This window comes from Gymnoscopelus microlampas (assembly GCF_963454915.1).
Source record: "Gymnoscopelus microlampas genome assembly, chromosome: 20".
Classification (NCBI taxonomy): Eukaryota; Metazoa; Chordata; class Actinopteri; order Myctophiformes; family Myctophidae; genus Gymnoscopelus; species Gymnoscopelus microlampas.
In genome coordinates this window covers 432,314-457,526 of record NC_139957.1, presented here as the reverse complement: position 1 = coordinate 457,526, position 25,213 = coordinate 432,314, and the positions used below count along the sequence as shown (strand labels likewise).

At 40.1% G+C, this 25,213-nt stretch overlaps 1 protein-coding gene across 1 annotated transcript; it reads left to right on the top strand.

The window, feature by feature from the left end:
- The first annotated feature begins 249 nt into the window (after positions 1-249).
- Positions 250-15,108, top strand: LOC311036665 (uncharacterized protein). The gene is made up of 14 exons (XM_084045506.1): positions 250-313; positions 1,713-1,774; positions 2,078-2,148; positions 2,676-2,814; positions 3,414-3,475; positions 3,779-3,849; positions 4,377-4,515; positions 5,115-5,176; positions 5,480-5,550; positions 5,820-5,909; positions 9,031-10,108; positions 10,818-10,970; positions 12,557-12,658; positions 13,696-15,108. Exons 11-14 carry the CDS (start codon positions 9,044-9,046, stop codon positions 13,990-13,992), a joined length of 1,617 nt encoding a protein of 538 aa, XP_083901632.1. The 5' UTR covers positions 250-313; positions 1,713-1,774; positions 2,078-2,148; positions 2,676-2,814; positions 3,414-3,475; positions 3,779-3,849; positions 4,377-4,515; positions 5,115-5,176; positions 5,480-5,550; positions 5,820-5,909; positions 9,031-9,043; the 3' UTR covers positions 13,993-15,108.
- Positions 15,109-25,213: the final 10,105 nt, after the last annotated feature.

The window sequence follows — 25,213 nt, the reverse complement described above, 5'->3', positions numbered from 1 at the left end:
CCACCCCTTTCCCTTGATTGGTCAAATAACTTGATCACCAGAAGACATTAATTTCACTTATTAATCGCTCTGTCTGAGGATATCTTCCATTTTAAGGTCTACCCGGCAACATATTCATGATGCAAAATCAACAATACACACTCTACTGTTTTTAAATACAAAAAAACGTTCCTTTATCGAATTTTGAGCAAGATAACTCCAAGCCCCAGAATTCATAGTGCTCACTTCCTGTCAAAAACGCGCCATTCTGCGCAATGCCTTCTGGAGAGTTTGGTGGACAAACAGATGCCCCAGCTTCCAACAGAAAAGAAAGGTATGTGCTCTGCTTTTCTGACTTTTTTGTTGTAAATGTGAATTTAACACATGTAAAATAAGTGTGTTAACGTTGTTAGATTTGAGAGTTGTACTGTGGGATAATATGATATGGCGCAAGCTTCATGAAGCAACATTATGCTAATGTTGTGCTAACAACTAGCCGATCCACTATTCAGCATTGTCGAGGCCTGGTGTTAGCATAAAGCTAGCTTAAATAATGTTGGCCTCAGTCTAGTGTAATGTTTAATGTGGCTGGGCACTTCACGCTGTTAAACATATTAAATGCACGGTTATGTTTGCGTTTCATACATTTTTAGACCGGACAATGGCCGACCTACTAGCTCACTGTGAGCTTGTTGATCTGCTATTTTTGGTCTTTGTGAATGTCGGACTTAAGCGTTGATTGTAGCGTCAGTTTTGCAGTTATCTTGTAATGGTTTGCATCATTTTAATCACAAGGCCCGTACCTTTTTAAAATGGTATATAGGTTGACTAGGTAGGTGATACACACGCTAGTGTACACGTGTTTGTGTGAAAAAAAAAATGCAAAAAAACGCTTGGTCTTGGTGACCTGGTTGCTTATTTCTGACACAACCTGGCAACCCCAACCATCAACATAAAAACATTTACACGACAGTTTTAACAGAATATGATTGTTCTTTGAGATTCACATTAGACAAAAGCCAACAGACGAGTGATGCCTATCAAAACGATCGGGTAGAAATAGCGGATTTTACCGCGATTTATTCGCGATGTTTGGATTGAAACAGGATTTAGTTAAAGCAATGCTAGCTCTAACCTACATGTTTATGCATTTATTTCATGTTGATTTTAGCGCTGACATTTATGTCAGACATAGTCTAGTACAAGGGTCTTCAACAGGGGGTCCAGGACCCCTAGGGGGTCCTTAGAGTTACTACAGGGGGTCCGCCAAATCTGTGTGTGAAATGATTATTTTTTTTATCTTAATCACTTGAACCCTAGCACCCCTTTCTCTGAGGAAAACTTTAGCCAAAAAATAGCAGATCTACAAGCTCACAACGCCTCGCAGCACGAGGTGTTGTGAGCTTGTAGATCTGCTATTTTTTGTTGAAAAGGCTTGGTGTAGAGCGAAAAAAGAGCAGACCAAGTAAACCAAAAAAGTGTAATCTGAAACACAATTTTATACAATATAGAGTAGGGGGTCCCTGCTTCATCTCTCTCTCAGCTAGGGGTTCCTTGGCCTGAAAACGTTGAAGAGCCCTGGTCTAGTATGTGAAGAGTCTAACTTGGCTATTGACTCATTTTGGATTAAAACAAAATTCTTCCTGACTTTTTCTGCTTTTATGAACAATGGCTTTTTGAGAAATGGTCACACATGTCCACCTGTTTCTCACCTGCCTTTTTTTTTCCTTCAGGAGACAGAAGAAATTCTGCCAAGTCATTCTGCCTCATTCCTTCTGAAGGAAATTGTGTCTAGGTGTGTATATTGATCTTCACATTTACAGATTTGTTAAAATGTATGTACAATTAGTTTATAGCCTTCCTTTTTTCCCCTTTAGTGCAGAAGCACCACTGCTGTTGTCTAGGCATGTATATGGCTCCATGGTCAGACCATTGATGTCATGACAAAGGTGTCATGCATTCAAACTAGCCGATCTACAAGCTCACAACACGTCGCATCTGCAACTTGTTGTGAGCTTGTAGATTGGCTGTTTTGGGTGCATGGCACCACTGTAAAATTGTTTCTAACCACTACTGCCTTTGTTTTTCTCTCTCTCAGGAGACGGAAGGACTTCTGCCGTACTCCTCCAGGAGAAGATATTGTAGAGACGCACCACTGCTGTTGTCTAGGTGTGTATATGGCTCCATGGTCAGACCTTTGATGTCATGACAAACGTGTCACGCATTCAAACTAGCCGATCTACAAGCTCACAACACGTCGCATCTGCGACGTGTTGTGAGCTTGTAGAGTGGCTGTTTTGGGTGCATGGCACCACTGTAAAATTGTTTCTAACCTCTACTCTATATCAATGATTACTATCAGAATATAGTGCTTTAACTTTTTAACAAAAACAAATCCTTTCACGCATTGGATTTTATACACTTAATTTGCTTTTTTTTAATGGACCAAAAAGTTTGTCTATTTTTATTTATTAGTTTGCTTATAAGTTAAAGTTTTTCAAATTGATTTAGTAAATATTGGACAAAACATGGGTAATCAGCGGTCTAGGTCAGGACTCTCCAAAATCGTGATCAGCGTCGATATCCAAACATGTGGCATCAGTCAGGAATCGGGCTCCATGTATGAGTGGCTGAGTGTTAACCAGTGTGTGAATAAAGAGATAATGATTTCTGTGTCCTATACGTTAACCACGCAGCTCCATCGTCTGGTGTTCAGTCTACGCCACTCCAAGGAGGAGAGGGAAGACCTAGACTGGAAGGACCAGGAGAGAGGGAGGAGAGCACGCCGACAGGTGGCGGAGAAGAAGACCAAAGAGAGGACTGAGCACGAGACAGGTGAGAGAAAGAGGGGATGTTGTTAAAGACACACACACTGTGTGGTGCAGGGGTAAAGTACCTGCCCACCACCTTGGAGTCTAGGGCAGGGGTCTTCAACAGGGGGTCCTCACAGTTACTACAGGGGGTCCGCCAAATCTGTGTGTGAAATGATTATTTTTTTTATCTTAATCACTTGAACCCTAGCACCCCTTTCTCTGAGGAAAACTTTAGCCAAAAAATAGCAGATCTACAAGCTCACAACGCCTCGCAGCACGAGGTGTTGTGAGCTTGTAGATCTGCTATTTTTTGTTGAAAAGGCTTGGTGTAGAGCGAAAAAAGAGCAGACCAAGTAAACCAAAAAAGTGTAATCTGAAACACAATTTTATACAATATAGAGTAGGGGGTCCCTGCTTCATCTCTCTCTCAGCTAGGGGTTCCTTGGCCTGAAAATGTTGAAGAGCCCTGGTCTAGTATGTGAAGAGTCTAACTTGGCTATTGACTCATTTTGGATTAAAACAAAATTCTTCCTGACTTTTTCTGCTTTTATGAACAATGGCTTTTTGAGAAATGGTCACACATGTCCACCTGTTTCTCACCTGCCTTTTTTTTCCCTTCAGGAGACAGAAGAAATTCTGCCAAGTCATTCTGCCTCATTCCTTCTGAAGGAAATTGTGTCTAGGTGTGTATATTGATCTTCACATTTACAGATTTGTTAAAATGTATGTACAATTAGTTTATAGCCTTCCTTTTTTCCCCTTTAGTGCGGAAGCACCACTGCTGTTGTCTAGGCATGTATATGGCTCCATGGTCAGACCATTGATGTCATGACAAAGGTGTCATGCATTCAAACTAGCCGATCTACAAGCTCACAACACGTCGCATCTGCAACTGGTTGTGAGCTTGTAGATTGGCTGTTTTGGGTGCATGGCACCACTGTAAAATTGTTTCTAACCACTACTGCCTTTGTTTTTCTCTCTCTCAGGAGACGGAAGGACTTCTGCCGTACTCCTCCAGGAGAAGATATTGTAGAGACGCACCACTGCTGTTGTCTAGGTGTGTATATGGCTCCATGGTCAGACCTTTGATGTCATGACAAACGTGTCACGCATTCAAACTAGCCGATCTACAAGCTCACAACACGTCGCATCTGCGACGTGTTGTGAGCTTGTAGAGTGGCTGTTTTGGGTGCATGGCACCACTGTAAAATTGTTTCTAACCTCTACTCTATATCAATGATTACTATCAGAATATAGTGCTTTAACTTTTTAACAAAAACAAATCCTTTCACGCATTGGATTTTATACACTTAATTTGCTTTTTTTTAATGGACCAAAAAGTTTGTCTATTTTTATTTATTAGTTTGCTTATAAGTTAAAGTTTTTCAAATTGATTTAGTAAATATTGGACAAAACATGGGTAATCAGCGGTCTAGGTCAGGACTCTCCAAAATCGTGATCAGCGTCGATATCCAAACATGTGGCATCAGTCAGGAATCGGGCTCCATGTATGAGTGGCTGAGTGTTAACCAGTGTGTGAATAAAGAGATAATGATTTCTGTGTCCTATACGTTAACCACGCAGCTCCATCGTCTGGTGTTCAGTCTACGCCACTCCAAGGAGGAGAGGGAAGACCTAGACTGGAAGGACCAGGAGAGAGGGAGGAGAGCACGCCGACAGGTGGCGGAGAAGAAGACCAAAGAGAGGACTGAGCACGAGACAGGTGAGAGAAAGAGGGGATGTTGTTAAAGACACACACACTGTGTGGTGCAGGGGTAAAGTACCTGCCCACCACCTTGGAGTCTAGGGCAGGGGTCTTCAACAGGGGGTCCTCACAGTTACTACAGGGGGTCCGCCAAATCTGTGTGTGAAATGATTTTTTTTTAAATCTTAATCACTTGAACCCTAGCACCCCTTTCTCTGAGGAAAACTTTAGCCAAAAAATAGCAGATCTACAAGCTCACAACGCCTCGCAGCACGAGGTGTTGTGAGCTTGTAGATCTGCTATTTTTTGTTGAAAAGGCTTGGTGTAGAGCGAAAAAAGAGCAGACCAAGTAAACCAAAAAAGTGTAATCTGAAACACAATTTTATACAATATAGAGTAGGGGGTCCCTGCTTCATCTCTCTCTCAGCTAGGGGTTCCTTGGCCTGAAAACGTTGAAGAGCCCTGGTCTAGTATGTGAAGAGTCTAACTTGGCTATTGACTCATTTTGGATTAAAACAAAATTCTTCCTGACTTTTTCTGCTTTTATGAACAATGGCTTTTTGAGAAATGGTCACACATGTCCACCTGTTTCTCACCTGCCTTTTTTTTTCCTTCAGGAGACAGAAGAAATTCTGCCAAGTCATTCTGCCTCATTCCTTCTGAAGGAAATTGTGTCTAGGTGTGTATATTGATCTTCACATTTACAGATTTGTTAAAATATATGTACAATTAGTTTATAGCCTTCCTTTTTTCCCCTTTAGTGCAGAAGCACCACTGCTGTTGTCTAGGCATGTATATGGCTCCATGGTCAGACCATTGATGTCATGACAAAGGTGTCATGCATTCAAACTAGCCGATCTACAAGCGCACAACACGTCGCATCTGCAACTTGTTGTGAGCTTGTAGATTGGCTGTTTTGGGTGCATGGCACCACTGTAAAATTGTTTCTAACCACTACTGCCTTTGTTTTTCTCTCTCTCAGGAGACGGAAGGACTTCTGCCGTACTCCTCCAGGAGAAGATATTGTAGAGACGCACCACTGCTGTTGTGTAGGTGTGTATATTGCTCAGTGGGCAGACCTTTGATGTCATGACAAACGTGTCACGCATTCAAACTAGTCGATCTACAAGCTCACAACGCATTGTGGTGTTCGATCCATTTCTATCATCTATTGGTAGTGTTTACACTGTAAACACTACCGATAGATTACAGCATGGACATGCAGCCTAGACATTTGATTGACACAAAGATGGTTTTCATCTGAAAATAAATATTGTGAAGGCATTTGTTATAGCTACGTTGTTTTCTTTATGTGCCTCCAGATGCCGTGGCAGTGTAAAAAGTGCGGATTCAGAGGGACAACCAGGGGTAACCTTCTCCAGCATTACCGCTTACAGCACAGGACATTTGAGGTTAGACATGTGCCATGTCTACATTACAGTTGCCCCTGTTCTTTTAAGACACTGAGTGCTCTCCGGACACATTTGTCCAGATATCATCAGGATGAAGCAGAAGCTAACAGGCCAGAAACTGTACAATGTTTCACATGCGCAAATTGTTCAAGTAAGATATCTACTGAGAAAGTGTTTTTCCAACATCTTGGCAGTCACTTAAGGAATCATGAGACAGTAGAGTGTCCTTTTGCTGGATGTACACAACAGTATAACATACTTGGGACATTTGCCACGCATAGAAGCAGAAAGCACAACCCTCATGGGCTGGAGGACTTTAAGCCACATATCTTTGCTGCACACCAACCATTAAATGAACATGCTCCTTTAGTCTTGGGTGATGATGATGATGATGAGGATATTGGTGTAAATCCTCCAATTCTGGATATAGCAGATGAAATTCAAGATAGGATTGGCTCAATTCTCTTGAAGTTGGAAAGTGTACACAACGTTTCTGGTCAATGTATTGACGACTTAGTTGAAGAGCTTCATTTCATACACACAGCTTCTGCCCCAACAATCCGTCAGCTAGTTGATGCACATTTGAAAGGGTCTGTGGAAGAGGACATTTTAATTGAATTGGTAGAGGAACTTTGCAAGTCACACCCTATAAGCAAAGCAATGGGAGTAGATGGGCCATTTCGTTCTGTGTATAGGAGAAGACAGTATTTCAAGGAACACTTTGAATTTATCCAGCCAGTGGAGTACATTCTTCATAGAAAGGATAATCGCTCCTTTCAGTATGTCCCCCTTCTTAAGACCTTGCAACATTTATTGAGCAATAAGGATATTGCACGTGAAGTTTTAAACCAAAAAACAAGCGCTTCTGGTCGGTACGAATCCTATCAAGATGGGGAATATTTCAAACAAAATCAATTCTTTGATGTAGAAGAACCAAGAATTGCATTGATTCTTTATTGTGATGATTTTGAGGTTTGCAACCCACTAGGCACATCACGCAAAAAACACAAGATCACCGCTGTTTATTGGGTCCTGGCAAATGTACCACCTGAACAGCGCTCTACACTTGATGCAATAAACCTGGCCATTCTCTGCAAGGCTGATGATGCCAAGGATTTTACTTATGATGCAGTTCTAGAGCCTCTTTTGAAAGATCTGTCTGTCTTAGAACAAGAAGGAGTTTTTGTTCCTAGTGCTGGAAAGAACATTAAAGGGACAGTATATTGTGTGGCAGCAGACAATCTCGGTGCACACTCGCTTGGTGGACTTGTGGAAGGCTTTACAGGTTACAGTTGCAGATTTTGCTTAGGACATCGCTCTGAATACTGTCAAAAGGAGGTACGCAGTGGAGAGTTTCCACCTCGAACAGAGGAAGCCCATAATTTGCATCTTGAAACACTGGCAGAAATGCAGGCAGAAGACCCCACTTTGAAACATTACTATGGGGTCAGGAGAGCTTGCCCGCTGACTAAGAAGCTGAGCCACTTCAGTTTTGTCAGAGGTTACCCCCCTGACATACTCCACGACCTTTTTGAAGGCATTGTTCCTAAAGAGCTGGCACACTGTCTGAGTTATTTCATTAAGAAAAAATATTTCACCTTAGCTGAACTGAATGATTTAATCAAGACTTTTCCATTTAAGTTTACAGACAATCTTGACCGTCCTCAGTCAATCCCAAAAACCTTTGCAAAAAGAGGCAATATAGGAGGAAATGCACATGAGAATTGGGCACTCATAAGGTCACTGCCACTAATCATTGGTTCGAGGATACCCCCTGATGATCCAGCATGGCTAGTTCTGATGACACTGAAGGACATTGTAGAGCTCTCTGTAGCCCCTTTTCACTCACTCAAAAGTCTTGGTTACCTTGACCTGCAAATAACTGAGCATCGTCACAGTTTGCAAGCACTTTTCCCTAACCTGAAATTGATACCCAAACACCATTTTGTAGAGCACTATCCTGGACTTGTAAAAGCCTTTGGGCCTCTTGTTGGATTGTGGACTATGAGATTTGAAGCTAAACATAAATTTTTTAAACGAGTTGTGCGGCACACAACCAATTTCATAAATGTCTTGTTGTCACTTGCAACAAAACATCAGCTGATGATAGCTTACAATTGGCAAATGAATGTGTCTAAGCCTGCACTGGTAGTTACTAAAGTGTCGTCTTTGCCTTTGGAAGTACTTCATGATGAAATCCAAGCATCCGTAATGAGACTGTTCCCTCAGCTAACAAGTGTTCAGCTGTCAAACACTGTAACGTACCATGGGACACGGTATTCAGCTGGGATGATCTTGCTATATGGTTCTACGGAAGGCTTCCCAGACTTTGTTGAGATCATCCAGATATTGATCCTGGAAGGTAGCCTTTACTTCATGGTCAAGAAACTCAATGCTTGGTACCTGGAGCACTTGCGATGTTTTCTGTTGGAAAACTGTACGGAAGTCGATCTCATTCATCAGCAGAGTCTTCGCGATGTCTATCCACTTACAGCGTACACACTTGAGGGAAAGCGCATTGTTACACTGAAACGTTACGTCTGTAGCACAGATTAGATTTTCCTCTCCATCAGGGTTTTAATTATTTTTTGAATAGAGGGCTATCTCGCCCTGCCCCCTTTCCCCCGGTGGCCATGTTGGTGGCGTAGAGCAGTGGTTCTCAACCTTTTCAGGCCATGACCCCCCCAATCATATTTGAACTGGGGACCCCCAAAATTATATTTGCACTTGGGACCCCCACCATGATAAGCACTTGAAATGTATGAGTTGAGGCATTCAATTTAGTTTGACTCGGTTCCACAGATAAATACTGTGAGGCATTGTGAGCTTGTAGATCGGCTATTTTCTTGCCTCTTATATTATTTGGCCAATGTTTTACAGTTTGATTACTTTTGATGCAATAATGGTCTTTTTCTTTATTAAAATGGTCATTTGACACTTCACTGTCATCTGAGGACCCCTCCCCCCCCCCCCCCCCCGCAAAAACAATGGGTAGAAAAAGGGAGTCTGACATTTTCCAGGCTCTACAGGTGCTCTAAGATGGCCCAAAAAAAAGTTTGATTAATAATGGAAGTGCAACCTTTTTGTGTCAACACTTTTAATTATCTGAATTGTTTTGCAGTAGACCACCTGCTATGGATGAAGACCCAGCAATGCTCAGGGTGATCTTTGGTCACTTGATAGAGTTGCTTATGCTTCCTTTTGGCATACCAAAAACACTAGAGGAGCTGAAGTTAGCCGTCAAGCAGCTGTGTGGTATCACTGAAGAATTCCACCTCCATTATTTACAACCTGTTTTCGACCAGTTTTTTTCTCTCAAATCCACTGATTTAATTCAACACAAATCCACAATTAAGGTAGAGATAGTTGAGCCAGTTGTCCTAAAGTTTTATCCAGTACCACTCAGTGAAAGCTGCACTGAAAGTACCACCACAGAGCAATCAGATCTTCCTGCCTCCTCAAGTGACACACAGGAGGACACACAAGAGGACACACAGGAGGACACACAGGACTCCCAGGACTCTGATTCACCACCGGCAGTGTCAATAAGTAGCAGCTTGCAAAAGAAGCCATGGCCAACTCCATTCATCATTCCAAAATTCTCTGTGGAAACTGAACTGGTCCTTGCAAGAGCCAATGAAGCTTACAGAAAACACGGCACACTGCTGAATGTCACAAAGGTCAGGTCAGATATAACTCTCAAGCTAGCTGAATCCATTTATACACACATTGCCTACCCATCTGGCCATCAGAGACACACTGTTGCTGAGGCGCTTATCAAAGCACACCCATGTCTGAAGGAAGTCGTGACCCCTACAGGAGCGGGTGGATGGGAGGACAAAATCGACCAAAAAATGCGTAACTACAGAAGAAAGCTGAGTGGTTTCGGGATGCCAGATGTTAGATGCAATGCTCTCAAACATAAAAGCCCTGATGATAGAAAGTCTGCAAAAAATGTTAAAAAGCCAAAAAGAGCAGAGGTCAATTATCTGCCACCCTACCCAGCCAATGAAGATGAGCACAGTTTGGAGAAAGAAAGGGAAGAGTTGGTCACTGAGTCAAAGAAGAAAAACAATGCAAAGATGGTTAAGGACAAAATGAACAAGACCTTTGCCCTCAGACGACATGAAGTCATCAATCTGTGTCCAAGTGTTCCAGCCATGATGGACCGTTGGCCTGCCCTGTTTGACCCTTCTCAGGTGAGTTGCCATTTTAATCCCTGTTAAGTGATATTCTTTTGGTTAAAATAATTACTATTGTGATCGCAATCATTGCTATAAGAGTTGTCAGTTTCTTGGATCCCTACAGCTTTTAAGTAAACAGGAAAATAATTGTCAGGTCAGAACACCAATGTATCCATTTAGGAGAGAACTCATTCAGGGTGCAGGACAAACGAGTGAAATATGAAGTGATGACAAAGAAAATCTGAACTGGTACACTATTACATTTATACTGCTAAATGGTGATAACCATTTAGCAGTATAAATGTAATAGTGTGGATGTGGATGAAATTGGCAACCCACCTGAAAATGTATTTTCTGTGTATTGAAGAGCTGGAGAGATGAGACTTCCTATTAATGAAGACAGTTACTGATTTGATTTAGCCAAAATCCCCCACCCTTCCTATATAAACTCATTGTAACTTCTAACTCCATTTTAACTGTTAATATAATTTAAAACGCATGTCCCAATCCTACGTGACTGATATTGGCCTTCTAATGCGTGAGGGGAATTATTTTTCAATTACCATTTCCACTAATTTCTTAAGTTCTTTTAAATAACAAATGAAAAAAGTAATTGAAAAAACAGTCCCTCATGCATTAGGACAATATCAGTCAACCGTAATGTCTTACTCGTGCTGACAACTAATGGTATGTCTCTTTGTTGCCTTGTCTTTTTGTATTTCAGACCAGTGCAGAATTCCAGAGAATAACAACTGTGCAACTGGAGCCTACATTTATGTCTGCGTTGGACAGTTACACTCCCAAGCTGCTGGAACTCTACCGTGCCAAAGGTGGAGCTATTGGAGAAAGGCTGAAGAACGTATTGAGATTGCTCGAGGTACAATATTTATAAATAAAATGAAAAATCACTTGTTCTGTAAAACAGGGAAATAAAATATGTGTAGTGCGGTTCATCACTATCAACAGGTGTGACTGGCAGGACATTTAAGCTGTATGTATCCAGTATATAACTGTATACAAAACATACATATCGTCGGTGTCCAGCCAGGACCAGCTAACTCCATTTTCAGTTTTTTTTTTTTTTTCATAAATCAAGGCTATTGAACACCCTTTAGGTCTGTGTAAAATATCAAAACATTTGAACCAATGAAAAGTATTAAAAAGCGCCTCTGACGAAAACTCCCAACTCCATTGGATCCTCAAACTGTCCGTCAAAAACAAACAAGTCCCCCCTCTCCTCTACAGCGCTGCTTTTCAACAGCATGAGTAGAGCGCGTTGCGCAGTGAACGAGGAGGAGGACCACGTAAACAAGCTCCCCGTAGTCTGTTAAAACTATGCAGTGTACCTGTTTATCAAACTTAGCACTGACGCTAATGTTATGAAAACAAGTAATTATATTTCTAAAATCTATTAAGTGTTTAATGAGGAGAGCAATGTGACAAGAAGAAAGGCGTTCATAGCATTTCTGTCGCGCTATACTACCTCTTTGCAGAAGTTATTGTAATATTTAAAGTCATGTTTATTATTGTAGGCCTATATAATAAGTGGCATGAAGCATCAGGGCATTAATTCACACGTTGTTGTGATGCATTGTGAGCTTGGAGATCCATTGTTAGCTTTTGAGAATTTGTACCCTTTTGAAACCTCTCCCTCAGCAGCGAGTGGAGCTACTGTTGTTTGGACACCTAACTCCACTTCAGCTTGATTTCTGCTCGTCTGAAACTGCTAACTCCACTTGCGCTGGGTAAAGTGTTGATTTACCCGCGATTTGGTTAAAGTGTTGATAATATAATGACACATGCAAGTATCTGACAATATATAAAGTCACTATACCAACTTTGATGAGGCAGTATTGCTTTGTTTTAAAAATATAAGGTTTTCTTCATTTCCTGAAAAACGTATATTTTGTTTTTGCGTTTCCTGAACAATGAGCGTTTTGGAGTTAGCAGTTTCTGGCTGGACAGCAGAGATATATTATAGTTCAATTTAGTGTTGAAAAATCGGATTTGAACTGCATTAAAAGTAGGGTGAGTGACATTATTGTGTTACAATACGTGTTATAGCACTGTATTCTGTAATCATTGCTAGGCCTATAGAGTGCTTGTTCAGTATCAGGAGTCTCCATCTCCAGGTTTTAGTAAACAAAAAGCATTTTCATGTCAGTTGGAGAGACTCCTGTTACTGAACACTAGTAATGATTGCTATCAGAATAAAGAGCTTTAACCATTTAACAAAATGTTTTTTGATTTAACCCAAAAATGGCACAAACCCTACCTTAACTAATTCAATGTAACTTTCCTGTTCTACCCCGGATTTGAACACCGGTCTCCTGTGCAAGTGCTGAAATGTTTACCACAGAGCTATAAATCCTGCCTGTTGCTCAGGGGAGAAATTTAGACTTGACCTTTAATCTTTCTCCTGCCTGTACAGTATAATTTATCAGTTGTTAAACTCCTCCCCAGGACACGGTGGGAGGATCTGTTGAACTGACCAGAGAGGTTGTCCTTCGGTGCCTTGTTGTATACCTTGGAGAACGTGGTGAAAATCTCATCAAAGAATTCAAGGTAGGTGAACGTAATTCATGGGACTATCATTTGTTGTTGATGCAGATGTTTGACAAATCTATTATCAGCCGCACCGGCAGTGCTCCGTGGTCAGAGAATCTACAAATCTCTGAACTGTACTGGAGGGATGAACACCATTCTTCCACAAGGATCAGTATATACAGAGTGATATTGTAATTGGGCAGCATAAAGCCTCACATGGTCAGACTAATCACCTTTCCCTTTCTAAGTGGGCGAGGGCATGTGTGGTGTAGATCAAGAGAATGGTACAGGCCTGAATGCTTGAACCTGACAGTGATGGTGCCATTATGCTGTGAGGGGTATTCTCCTAACATAGTCCATAGGTCCACTTATACTGTTCGAGAAATCAATAGACTATTATCTGTTATCCTGAGTGATCATCTTTGTCCTATGATGAAACAGATTATGAGGTGTTGCTGAATGGTATGAAAATGCTTCACTGTCACCAGATCAAAACCCAACTGCGATTTTGTAGACTGGTTAGATGTATCATGTTTCAAAAATAGCTGATCTACAAGCACACAACGCATCACTAAGTAAAACAAAAGTGTCTTAAGCCTTTTAACCAATTTAGACCCCAGGCCGATTCTAGAAACACCTTCTAAATCCTGACCTAAGTTTTCTGGAAAAACTTCAAACATTTATTCAAAAAACAAAAACAAATGTATGTTGCTATATACTGTACATAGCGACAAGAACCCTAAAAGGGGTTCCTGTCCTGAAAGGTATAGTTACAAATGGGGGACCCCTGCCCAAAATGGGTTAACTGTTCTTTGTGTGATGGCACCCCCTGTCACTTCCTCAAGAACCCCCTTTGAGAACCAGTGTCAAAGATGACTGATGTTACAGGCTGGCTTATGTCCCAGATCCACATTCATTATTAATTGTATGAGGGTTCAGTTCAGGGTGTGTAGTTTTTATTGTCCAGTGATATATATGCCTACATTGTATGTGTGTATGTGTATATATATATGAATGTTTTATACTATGACACTGATTACAATTTCATGTTGCAGGACACTGACGGCTTAGAGGAACGTGAGCAGCTCACAGTTGCAATTACTGTGACTTCATCATCTACCAGTGACAGCACAGAGATCGGGATTGTTCTTGAGGGCGTGGAAGTTGTGACAGGACTTGGAACAATTGCCAGGGCGTGCTGTGTCCTCCTCGGATTAACCTACAATCTCAATCTTAGTTATCCCAAGGACCTGAAGTATACCTTTGAAGTATTCCAGAAAGTCCTCTTGGAGCTCGATTCTACTAAACTGTCCGTCAGAGTCAAGGGCCTCAAGATCAAACTTCTGTCTTGAAAATGTGATGCCAATGTACCTTGAATTCTTTGATGAGATAGTTTTATTTTTTTCAATTTAAATATGTTTGCGTTCAGTTAAACAGTGTTAACAGAAGAAAATGCATCCAGTTGAATTACATTTAGAATGTAATGCACATATCCACTTGAATTACATTTAGAATGTAATGCACATATCCACTTGAATTACATTTAGAATGTAAGTGCTCTTTTTTTTGTTTTTTTTGTTGTCTTCAACAATCTTCTTCGACAATCAGAGATCTAATCAAATATTGCCCCATGCTGAGATCTCTGATCGTCTAGCTACGACACTAATCTGCTGCGGCTCTTAGTTGTTGAGTTTTTGTTCAAGAATTGCCTTAAAGGGAATATGGGCTCACTTCTCTTCTACCTCAAGCTCAAGTTTTGAAGGTTGAGTCCAGTATTTTTTGTTGTTGCACTGAATGTTTTAAAGGGAATGATGCACTTTTCTTTCACTTGTGACTTGCCCAGTTGTTGTGTTGAGCAAATGGAAATGCAATTGCAAACTTGTATTAACTGTTCTCAGAATCGTTCTATGGTGCTGTGGAAAGGCCCTACAGTATTGGTGGACTTGAGGTCTGTATTGTTTTGCATGTGAAACTAGCCGTGCACTTTTACTTACATGTTTACTTGGGAATCTCAGGGAGATGCGATTGCACAAGAAATCAATGCATTTACAGATACCACTGTAGACTCCAGTTACCCTGTGTGTAACATGCTGGAGTGTTACAGACTCCGAGGATGACCACGTTGTATACTCCACTTTAATGTGGTGCACTTTCTTTTACATTGGTATTGATATAAGCTGCATTTGCTGATGCGAACATAGAGCAGTAGGTCTAATTGTGCCATGGGGATTCATTTTATGTGTAGTGTTGTGAGAGATTGTTGAATTCTGACAGGCGAAATATTCATCTGTCGGCTTAATTTGTCTCAAAGTTATGTTGAAAATGACTGCATTATTTATACAGTATCTCATGGTGTTTGATGGTAGTTATTTAAGATTAACACTGTATTCCAAAGAGACTTCACTGTGTTTGCAATGCTTCCTTCAGTACCAGTAACCTGGTAGAGAGACCAGGTTTTCATGCTTGTAAAAAACCCTGATTCTTAAATAAAGAGTTCTGATTAACACTGATGTTATTCCTAAGAATTTAAATTTGCAATGCAGTAGTTAATGTAGAAACGAACACATTTTGAAATGTTAATATCAACTCAATATTTGTTCGATTGATTTTATTTAAATATACTTATATGAAATGGGTAAATATCAAGTGTCACAAGTTGTTTAATGTGTAGAACTAACTTAAATTGTATTAGTACTATTTACAGAGAAGTAGTATTAACTCAATATTTTCATTAGTATGAACTCAATTGTTTTGCTTAGGTTTTACTTATTTTAGAAGGAGAAGTAGCATTTACTCATTATTTTTGATTAGTATGAAGTCAATAGCTTTGCTTAGGTTTTACTTAATTTAGAAGGAGAAGTAGCATTTACTCATTATTTTTGATTAGTATGAAGTCAATAGCTCTGCTTAGGTTTTACTTAATTTAGAAGGAGAAGTAGCATTTACTCATTATTTTTGATTAGTATGAAGTCAATAGCTTTGCTTAGGTTTTACTTAATTTAGAAGGAGAAGTAGCATTTAATCATTATTTTTGATTAGTATGAAGTCAATAGCTTTGCTTAGGTTTTACTTAATTTAGAAGGAGAAGTAGCATTTACTCAATAATTTTGATTAGTATGAACTCAATAGTTTTGCTTAGGTTTTACTTAATTTAGTTGGTCTCTATTTGAATCTACTCATATTAAATGCATTGCATTAAATTATTGAATATGAGTTATATTTACTTAATTCCAAGCCTATTAGATTTACTTAATAATATTGATTGTAAATAGTTGCCACAATTTTATTGAGTAGATCTTGTATATTGTTTCTAACAGTGTACTATAATCTATAGCAGGGGTCTTCAACAGGGGGTCCGGGACCCCTAGGGGGTCCTCAGAGTTACTACAGGGGGTCCGCCAAATCGTTGTGTGATATGATTTTTTATTTTACCTTAACCACTTGAACCCTAGCACCCCTTTTCTGAGGAGAACTTTTAGCCAACAGCTCTCAACAGCAGATCTACAAGCATTTTTGGCAAAGAGGCTATAGGTGTAGAGGGAAAAAAGAGCAGACTAAGTAAAAAAAAAACTTTAATCTGAAACACAATTTTATACAATATCGAGTAAGGGGGTCCCTGCTTCATCTCTCTCTCAGCTAGGGGGTCCTTGACCTGGAAACATTGAAGACCCCTGATCTATAGTAAGTGGTTCTCAAACGTTTTCATGTCAAGCAGTGGTGTAAAAGTAACTAAGTAGCCTAAATTTACTCAAGTAGCTTTACTTAAGTGCATTTGTGAGGCATTTTTACTTCATGGAGTATTTCCATTTTTCTATATTTTTACTTCAACTGCACTACATCTCTGAGGCACATATTGTAATTTTGACTCCACTACATTTATTTGAAAACTTTATAGTTTCTAGTTACTTTGTATAGTTTTGATTATTTTTACAAAACATACATTAACCACTTCAGCCTTACAGTATATACATTTCAGCCATTTCAAAATAGCCGATCTACAAGCTCATAATGCCCCAATGTGATGCATTGTGAGCTTAGATCTGCTATTTTCAAAATAGTTTATGCACAATTATGACACCTTGTGAAATGGGACATTCAACACAATGAGTATTTCACTTTTGGTGCTTTAAGTAGGCTACATTTTAATGCTGTATTAACTAGTTTTATTTCCTTAACACGTTTTAAATAGTGTCTTCTCCGAATGTATAGAATAGACAGAGAGAATGTGTAGAATGCCTAAAAGATACGTCTTATCTATTCTATAGCCCCATACGAACCTCTCGGAGTGAGAGGTTCGTAATCGTAATGGGGCTATATTCTATAGGATAATAGACACAGGGTCGAGTGGGAACCTATACATCGCAATAAAATGCATTGGAAAATAGTGTCGGCTATATGATTTGAATGCATCGTCCATAAAAAAAAATATCCACAGGTTTTGTATCAATTCGTGGATTATTGTCCAACTCGTTTCATTTCCTTCTATAAACACGGTGTGTTGAGTGTGCTTCATATGATGATCATGAATAAGTGTGTGTTGTTAGTATAAGTGGCGCTGCTGTTTATGTTCTATAGGCTTCACTATGAGAGGACAATGGAGCCATCCATTCATCCTGGCGTTGCTCTGTCTCCATGCGCTGCACGCACGGTGAGTTACACGCACGCACACGCACGCACGCACACACACACACACACACACACACACACACACACAGGGGCGTCACGGCCATTCACTGTGTGTACGACGCAACACCCTCACTCTCACAGATCCGTGATTTCATACCCCCCACTTTTTGAAAAAAAAAAAAAAAATATATATATATATATATATATATATATATATATATATATATATATATATATTTATATATATTTTTTAATAAATCGGTAAAATCAGGCAAAAATAAGAATTAAATAACCTAACCCTAACACCGAAATAAAGTAACCAAAACACGAAAAAAAAACTAACAAAATCCGCCAAAAAAAACGCAACATTTTGAAAATGCAAAATTTGTTTACATTTGACAGTTACAAATGTTTTTCACGCTTTTTCAAAAATAGCAGATCTACAAGCTTGTATATCTGCTATTTTTGAATAGCCAAAGTGTAAAGTAAGGGGTATAGTCCACCGAAAGTCCACCCCCCCACCTTCTGAGAGCCTGTGACGTCCCTGATGCACACGCACATGCACACAAGCGCTGACTTATATTGGTGACTTTTATGTTATTTCAACAACCCGTGTTTGATACACATTTATTCAGGCCCGAGTAGGTGAGCCCCCCAGACAGTTTTTAAGTTGATTCAGTATTTAGATATTTGATATTCATTTTATCAGACACGCCCCGTTCCTATACAAACCCATTATAACTTCAAACTCCAGTTGTAACACGTCACGTCAAGATTCATCAAAAACACCCATCTTTGGTTCTGGTGACTCATCCTGCCCCCCTAATACGTTAGGAGGCTGGCCACTTTTTTTCATTTATTTTATTGTATTTTTTTTATTGTATTTGATTTTTTTCATTTTCCCAAAAAGATATTAAAAATAAATGAAAAAACACTGTCTCCTCACATATTAGATGGACAATATCCGTCACCAGAACCAAGGACGGGTGTTTCCGATTAATCTAACATAATGGTTAAAATGGAGTTTGAAGTTACAATGGGTTTGTATAGGAAGGGGGCGTGTCTGATAAAATGAATATCAAATATCCAAATGTTGAATCCAGCAACTTAAAAACTGTTCGGGGGGTTCACAAAAGCCTGTGTAGACGATAAAATGACCCAACGTTTTTTTTAAAGTGAAATAGCCCTTTAAGTGGTTAATAAAAGCAACTAATCAATTAGGATGTATACGATTATGATTGCCATACTTAACTAGATATAGTTGCAACACACCACTCACCACACAACATGCAGTTTCTCCCTCTCTCTCTGCTGACAGACCTCCAGGCCACTATAGCCTGTGATTGGGCCACTATAGGCTGGTATTCAGATGATAGACAAGCCAGTGGGCCAGTGTGTTGTCTCTCTGCTCTGTGGGCCAGTGCTACTCAAGGTCAAGGATAAGCTCTATGCACAGCAGCCATATTGTAAGACATTCACAGGTGTTACCAATGATACTAATGAAGGCTCTGTTCCATTCTCGTCAGACGGAGTCAGGGTGCTGATATTGTGCTTGTTGGCTCACTGGAAACACTCCCAAATGGCCCTTTACGGGTGTGTAACTCTGAGAGTGTACAATTTGTACACTCTCAGAGTTATGGGGTCGTGGAAATCTTAAATTCAAAAATCTGAGAACCACTGTGCTACACTAAATGGAACAGAGCCTTCATTAGGATCACTGGTAACACCTGTGAAGGAAGCTATAATATGGCTGCTGTGCATAGAGCCTATTGACCATTTGAGATGAGAGACAAGTCAGTGGGTCAATTAGATGAGTTCCTTTACTTTGTGGCCCGCCCAGCCCCAACAATGGAATGGAATTATCTTCTGAAATAACGTGGGCCGCCGGCACATTTATTGGTCATATGCCCGCTGTGTTAAACGACCAGTCCACCACGGCACACCCCTCTTCACACCTACCAAAGGTAACAAAAGCTGGCGTGTGTCAACAGCGAATGCATATCAATCAATGGTCCATTATGTGCCCTACTCCTAAGTAGTATAGGTGTAGACACTGTGCGTGGATTGCTTTAACTCAGGGGTCTTCAACAGGGGGTCCGGGACCCCTAGGGGGTCCTCAGAGCTACTACAGGGGGTCCGCCAAATCTTTGTGTGATAGGATTTAGTTTTTTTTACATTAACCACTTGAACCCTAGAATTCCTTTTCTGAGGGAAACATTAGCCAAAAATAGCAGATCTACAAGCTCTCAAGGCCTCGCGCTCCGAGGCGTTGAGAGCTTGTAGATCGGCTATTTTTGGCAAAGTGGCTATAAGAGCAGACTAAGTTTTTAAAAAAAGACGTTAATCTGAAACACAATTTTATACAATATAGAGTAGGGGGTCCCTGCTTCATCTCTCTCTCAGCTAGGGGGTCCTTGGCCTGAAAACGTTGAAGACCCCTGCTTTAACTGCAATGGGTGAGCTACTGTAATGTAAATCTGGCCCCCGTGCGAAGGCACATGAGGTGGGTGCTCGGCACTTCTCCCATGGGTGCTCGGGAGAGGAAGCACTCGCAGGATCGGCGCCTCTGGATGTGTTTGTCATTTACAGAAGGGAATATGTAATAGCCTACAGCAGTGGTACTCAAACATTTTCATTTCAAGGATCCCCATAACTCATGAGAGTGTGCAAATGGAACCATTTTGTTCCATTTGCACACTCTCAGAGTTACAGACCCTGTAAAGGTCCATTTGGAACCTCACTTTGAGAATCACTGGCCTACACCATTAGGAGGCTTCAAGCGGGTTAACAACATTCTCATCAATTCTTCATAGATATATTATTAATATATAGAAATGATTCTGCTTCAGAGATGAATGCTAAATATACTGATGTTACAATATTTACTACAGGGACTGTATAGGATACGGCTGAGGTTTACCTGATGTGGATATTATACAGTACACTAATAATAATAATAATAATAATAACTGTCAGTACTTTCTAGTGTGATACTATCAACTTCCTGACCTGGCGGAGACCTGTGCTCCGAGGAGCACATTTTCTTGTTATATATATTTTTACTCAGCTGACGCTGGAAGGCATATTTCTAAAACGCTTATGTGGAGGCCGAGTGATTTTTCCCACTCACGACACCACTTGAAGATGGACAGAAGTGGACTTGTAAATTTATGGAAAGGACAGAATATTGATATAACACATTTTTAAACTAATAGGTGTAGGTGGACTAACCAAGGGCGCCGATCGCGTGGGGGCGCCGGGTCCACAGCCCCCACGCTCAACTGATGAGACCCTCAGATCGGACCAATCTAATTTCCATGACTATGGCAAAGCAGCTCTCTGAAGGTTTAAATGGTGCCCGGGATGGCCGCGAGAGAGACGCATTCAACGAGCCGGCCGTTAACACCTATAGAACAATAGGCAGGAATGTAACAACCGCACCCAGCCATCAGCCCTTGTAAATCTGCTCTAGTCTGTAGTCACAATGTGACAATAAACCTTACCTGATTCTTCTTGTTTCTTCTCTAATTCTTTTAGAAATAAACTGTAATGTTTATTTTACTTTCCTTATAAATTACAATGGCCCTTTATAACTAAAATGAAACGAAAATAGCACCTTTCATGACACGAATGCAGCTCAAATCTATAAAATAATTGAACTGTTTAAGGTGTTTTTTTTAAGTTTGAGTGCAATTATTGTAATGTTTATTTTACTTTCCTTATAAATTACAATGGCCCTTTATAACTAAAATGAAACGAAAATAGCACCTTTCATGACACGAATGCAGCTCAAATCTGGGCTGGTCTAGGTCAAGTTCAGCCCCCAGGGTCGCGCACAAACAACGGCGCCCCTGGGACTAACACTAGAGGGGTCCCCACATGGTTTTGGGGGGGGTCGCTAGATGACAGTGAAGTGACCCTTTAAGGACTTTAATACCTAATGCCTAAAAAATAAATGAAAAAAAGGCTATTACTGTATCATAAGTAATCAACAAACTATATATGGTCAAACATTGGCCAAATTGTCAAATAATATAAGAAAGAGCAAAGATTTTGAGATTGGCTATTTTCACAATATTTATCTGTGGAAACAAGTAGCCTAAAATTTAATGTAGCTCCTCAACTCCTACAATTCCAAGTGCTTGTCAGGGTGGGGGGGTCCCCAGTTCAAATATGATTCTTTTGGGGGGTCGCAGCCTGAAAAAGTTGAGAACCACTGTCTTAGACAGAGACCCAACATGTTTGCAAGTGCAGCTTAGAAATAGAAATATGTCTCCATTAAAAAAAAACAGCTTTGAGGATTTTCACATATTATTTGGAAAAATTATGTTATGCTGTGAATGTGTGACAATTGCACATTATTGTATGCACATTAAATCGCTACATTATTGCAGCGATTTAAACGGGTAGTTTCGTCTCCGACCTAAAATATTTTGTCCCCGACCAAACCTTAAACATCCGTGCGTACTGGAATCTATCATTAGTTTTTGGACACGATGTAGATAAAAGGGTAAACAGTGGAGCCTTTGCGGCCATTCCACCGATTCTGGGAGACCTCGACATAGAACCTCAACTCGGAGCTGTATAGCGGAGTGAGAGGTTCTTAATGGAGCTAGGCCGTGCGGAAGAGACTTTTCAATTTGTTTGGATTAAGGAACTTTAGCGTTTGCGGGAGCACGGTCAAGAAGAGGACGGTCGCGGGGACTATTTAGACCGCTTGTGCGTGTAGCGGACTTCTAAACACTGTCAGTGTTTGTTTAATGTTTATATTTGAATTGTGATCCACGGGGTTACAAAGGACAGTGGGATTTGTTTGGGTTGGGAGGGGCGTGTGAAGTAATTATTGTTTGTTGATTTGTTTGTTGATTTGTTTGTTTCTTTTATTTATCAGGAGAGAGACAGGGACAGAAGTAATTGTCGATGTCGATGTGTATTATTTGATTTAAGTACAGTGATGCTATGCTCATTTGGGAAGTGGTTGCACTCTATTTTAATGATGTCACGTGCACGCGCACGACACGTGCACGTGCGCGCCCTCCCGTGCATGCGCATAAATGTTCCAAACAACAAACAATATTTTAAATGTAATTGTAGTCTTAGTTACATTGTTAATTTAGTTTGTATTTACTTTTCTAGTTTAAGTTAATTCAATTAAAGACATTGTTGTACACACAAACACAAAAGCAAACTTAAAATAATCAGACAACTTGTTTACTTGAACTACTTTATTTTGAGGGGGAAAAAAACAAGCACACTGAGAAAGGAGGCAGTGTGTGTGTGTGTGTGTGTGTGTGTGTGTGTGTGTGGGGGTGCTCCTTCCATTCCGACATCTCACCACTCCGACTAGTGGCTTCCGCGTGCGGTTAAGGTTAGGGTTAGGGTTAGGTATAGGGTTAGTCAACGTCGGAAAGGCGACATGTCGGAAAGGAGAAATGCACCCGTGTGTGTGTGTGTGTGTGTGTGCACGGATCGAGTGGAACGCATTCTTGCATGCACGCTCGTGCACCTCGCGTGCACGCGCGTGCACATCCGTGCATGTGCCTGCGCGCCCCCCTGGTCAAATAAGTGGTTGCATGGCGTGCAACCCCGTCCACTGAGCATTGCACCCCTGTTTAAGTACCGTTTGATCTGTCAATTCATTCGTGGCTTCTATATAAAAAGTCTTATCAGTTAAAAACCCACCGATCCCGTTGTTTTTTCCTTTAGTTAATAATTATCCTTTCAGATATAAAGGCAGATTGTTACAAATAGACGGATTTCCGCGCGACGTCATCACAGAGCAGAATGCGCAATCTGCGCATGCTCGGGGGAAACGAATTGTTGCGCCGTTCACTCTGTTGTTATGTTCGGGAGTTAGATAGCCATAATTCTGCTATTATAGGCATAATAGGCATAATGCTGCTATTATATACAAACAGATCCAACTTCCAACAAATCATTTTTATTGAGTAAACAAGGTATTACAAACTGCATCATTTAATCTACTTTCATTAAACCCGGTGAAGATCATTTCTTTTATGAATGGACATTTGACCAGAGCTGCTGCGGGTAATGGCGCCCTCTATAGCTTACCCCTCCTCTGCGCGGTCATATCCTCTCAATGTTTACAAACATGAAACCCGTCTATGTAGACATTTGCTTAATATGAGAAATAATCATGGTTGGCTAATACATTAACATTTAATTAGAATCAATATCCCACATATGAGGTGTGATTTGGGGGAGTATTATGTGAGTTAATTAATCCCTTCATGTTGTCTGAACATGCACAGCTGCTCTCCCAGTGGATTTAAAATAAGAATTGTAATCAAATCTAACAAGACCCCTGGAGAGACCCCACCCATATCCCACAATTCATTGCATTTCAGGGGGGGGGGGGGGGTATTTTTTTACATCTAATCTCACTCTTGTGTACTTTTCAGGAAAGAGGAACCTGTGTTCTTTTTACCCACTACAATAATTTGGAAACTTTGTCAAGGGTTAGGGTTACTTGGCTACTAGTTACTTTGTAAAACATACGTTAACCACTTAAGCCCCTATATATATACCGTGGCAATTTGAAAATATCCGATCTACTATCTCACAATGCGTTGCAATGCAACGCATTGCAGTGGCGTCAGTTCAGCAAAAGCTAGGGTATGGCAGCATGCACGCGACCTCATGCACGCGCGCGCAAAATTTGTGTGCGGTTCTGGGCGGGTTGGGTTCGTTTTTTTCCAGTTTTTGGTTACTTTATTTCGGTTTTAGGGTTAGGATTCGGGTTAGGTTAGGGTTATGTTATTTAATTCTTATTTTTGCCTGATTTTCCCGATTTATTATCAAAAAAGTACTTCTTTTTTTTTCTCCCCTGGAGCCAGGGTATGGCAGCTGCAATAGCCTGCCATACCCAATTGACGCCCCTGATGCATTGTGAGCTTATAGATCTGCTATTTTCAAAGGATTTTTTATACATTTTAAAACTTATAAAATGGGACCTTCTGCATAATGAGTACTTTTACTTTTGGTACTTTAAGTGTATTTTGATGCCAATACTTTTATACTTTTACTTAACTGAATTTTAAAGACTGGACTTTTACTTGTAACCGAGTATTTCTAAATTGTGGTATTGAGAATTTTACTTAAGTATAACATGTGAGTACTTCTTCCATCACAAGACAAAGTAGGGCAGTAATTCATGGGGCGAATAAATATGGACATAGTATGATTCGTGCCCGACAGCGATGATATGTCTGATGCGTCACTTTGAGACATTGTTCAAAACAACATGTCTCTGAAGCTCCAAACTGTTCACAGACACGCACTTCCTGATTTAGTTAATGTGCCAGGAATAGTGTCCAGCACAATCAATCAATCAATCAATCAATCAATCAATCAATCAATCAATCAATCAATCAATCAATCAATCAATCAATAAAATTGTACTAAAATGTTACTAAAATGTTACTAAAATGCAGTGGTGGAAAGTAACTAAGTACATTTACTTAAGTACTGTACGTAAGTACAATTTTGAGGTATTTGTACTTTACTTGAGTATTTCCAATTTCCAATACTTTTACTTCTACTCCACTACATCTCAGAGGCAAATATTGTACTTTTACTCCACTACAATTACTTGAAAACTTTAGTTACTAGTTACTTTTCAGATATAAATCATGATATTACGAAACATACATTAACCACTTTAGCCCTTTTTATACCTAGGCTATTTGAAAATAGCAGATCTACAAGCTCACAACGCGTGGCTTTGCGACGCGTTGTGAGCTTGTAGATCGGCTATTTTCAAACATTTTTGTACTTTTACTTTTGGTACTTTAAGTACATTTTGATGCCAATACTTTTGTACTAGAACTCAAGTAAATTTAGAATTCCTATAGTGCAGTATTAGTACTTTTACTTAAGTAAAATATTTGAGTACTTTTTCCACCACTGCTAAAATGGCACTAAAAG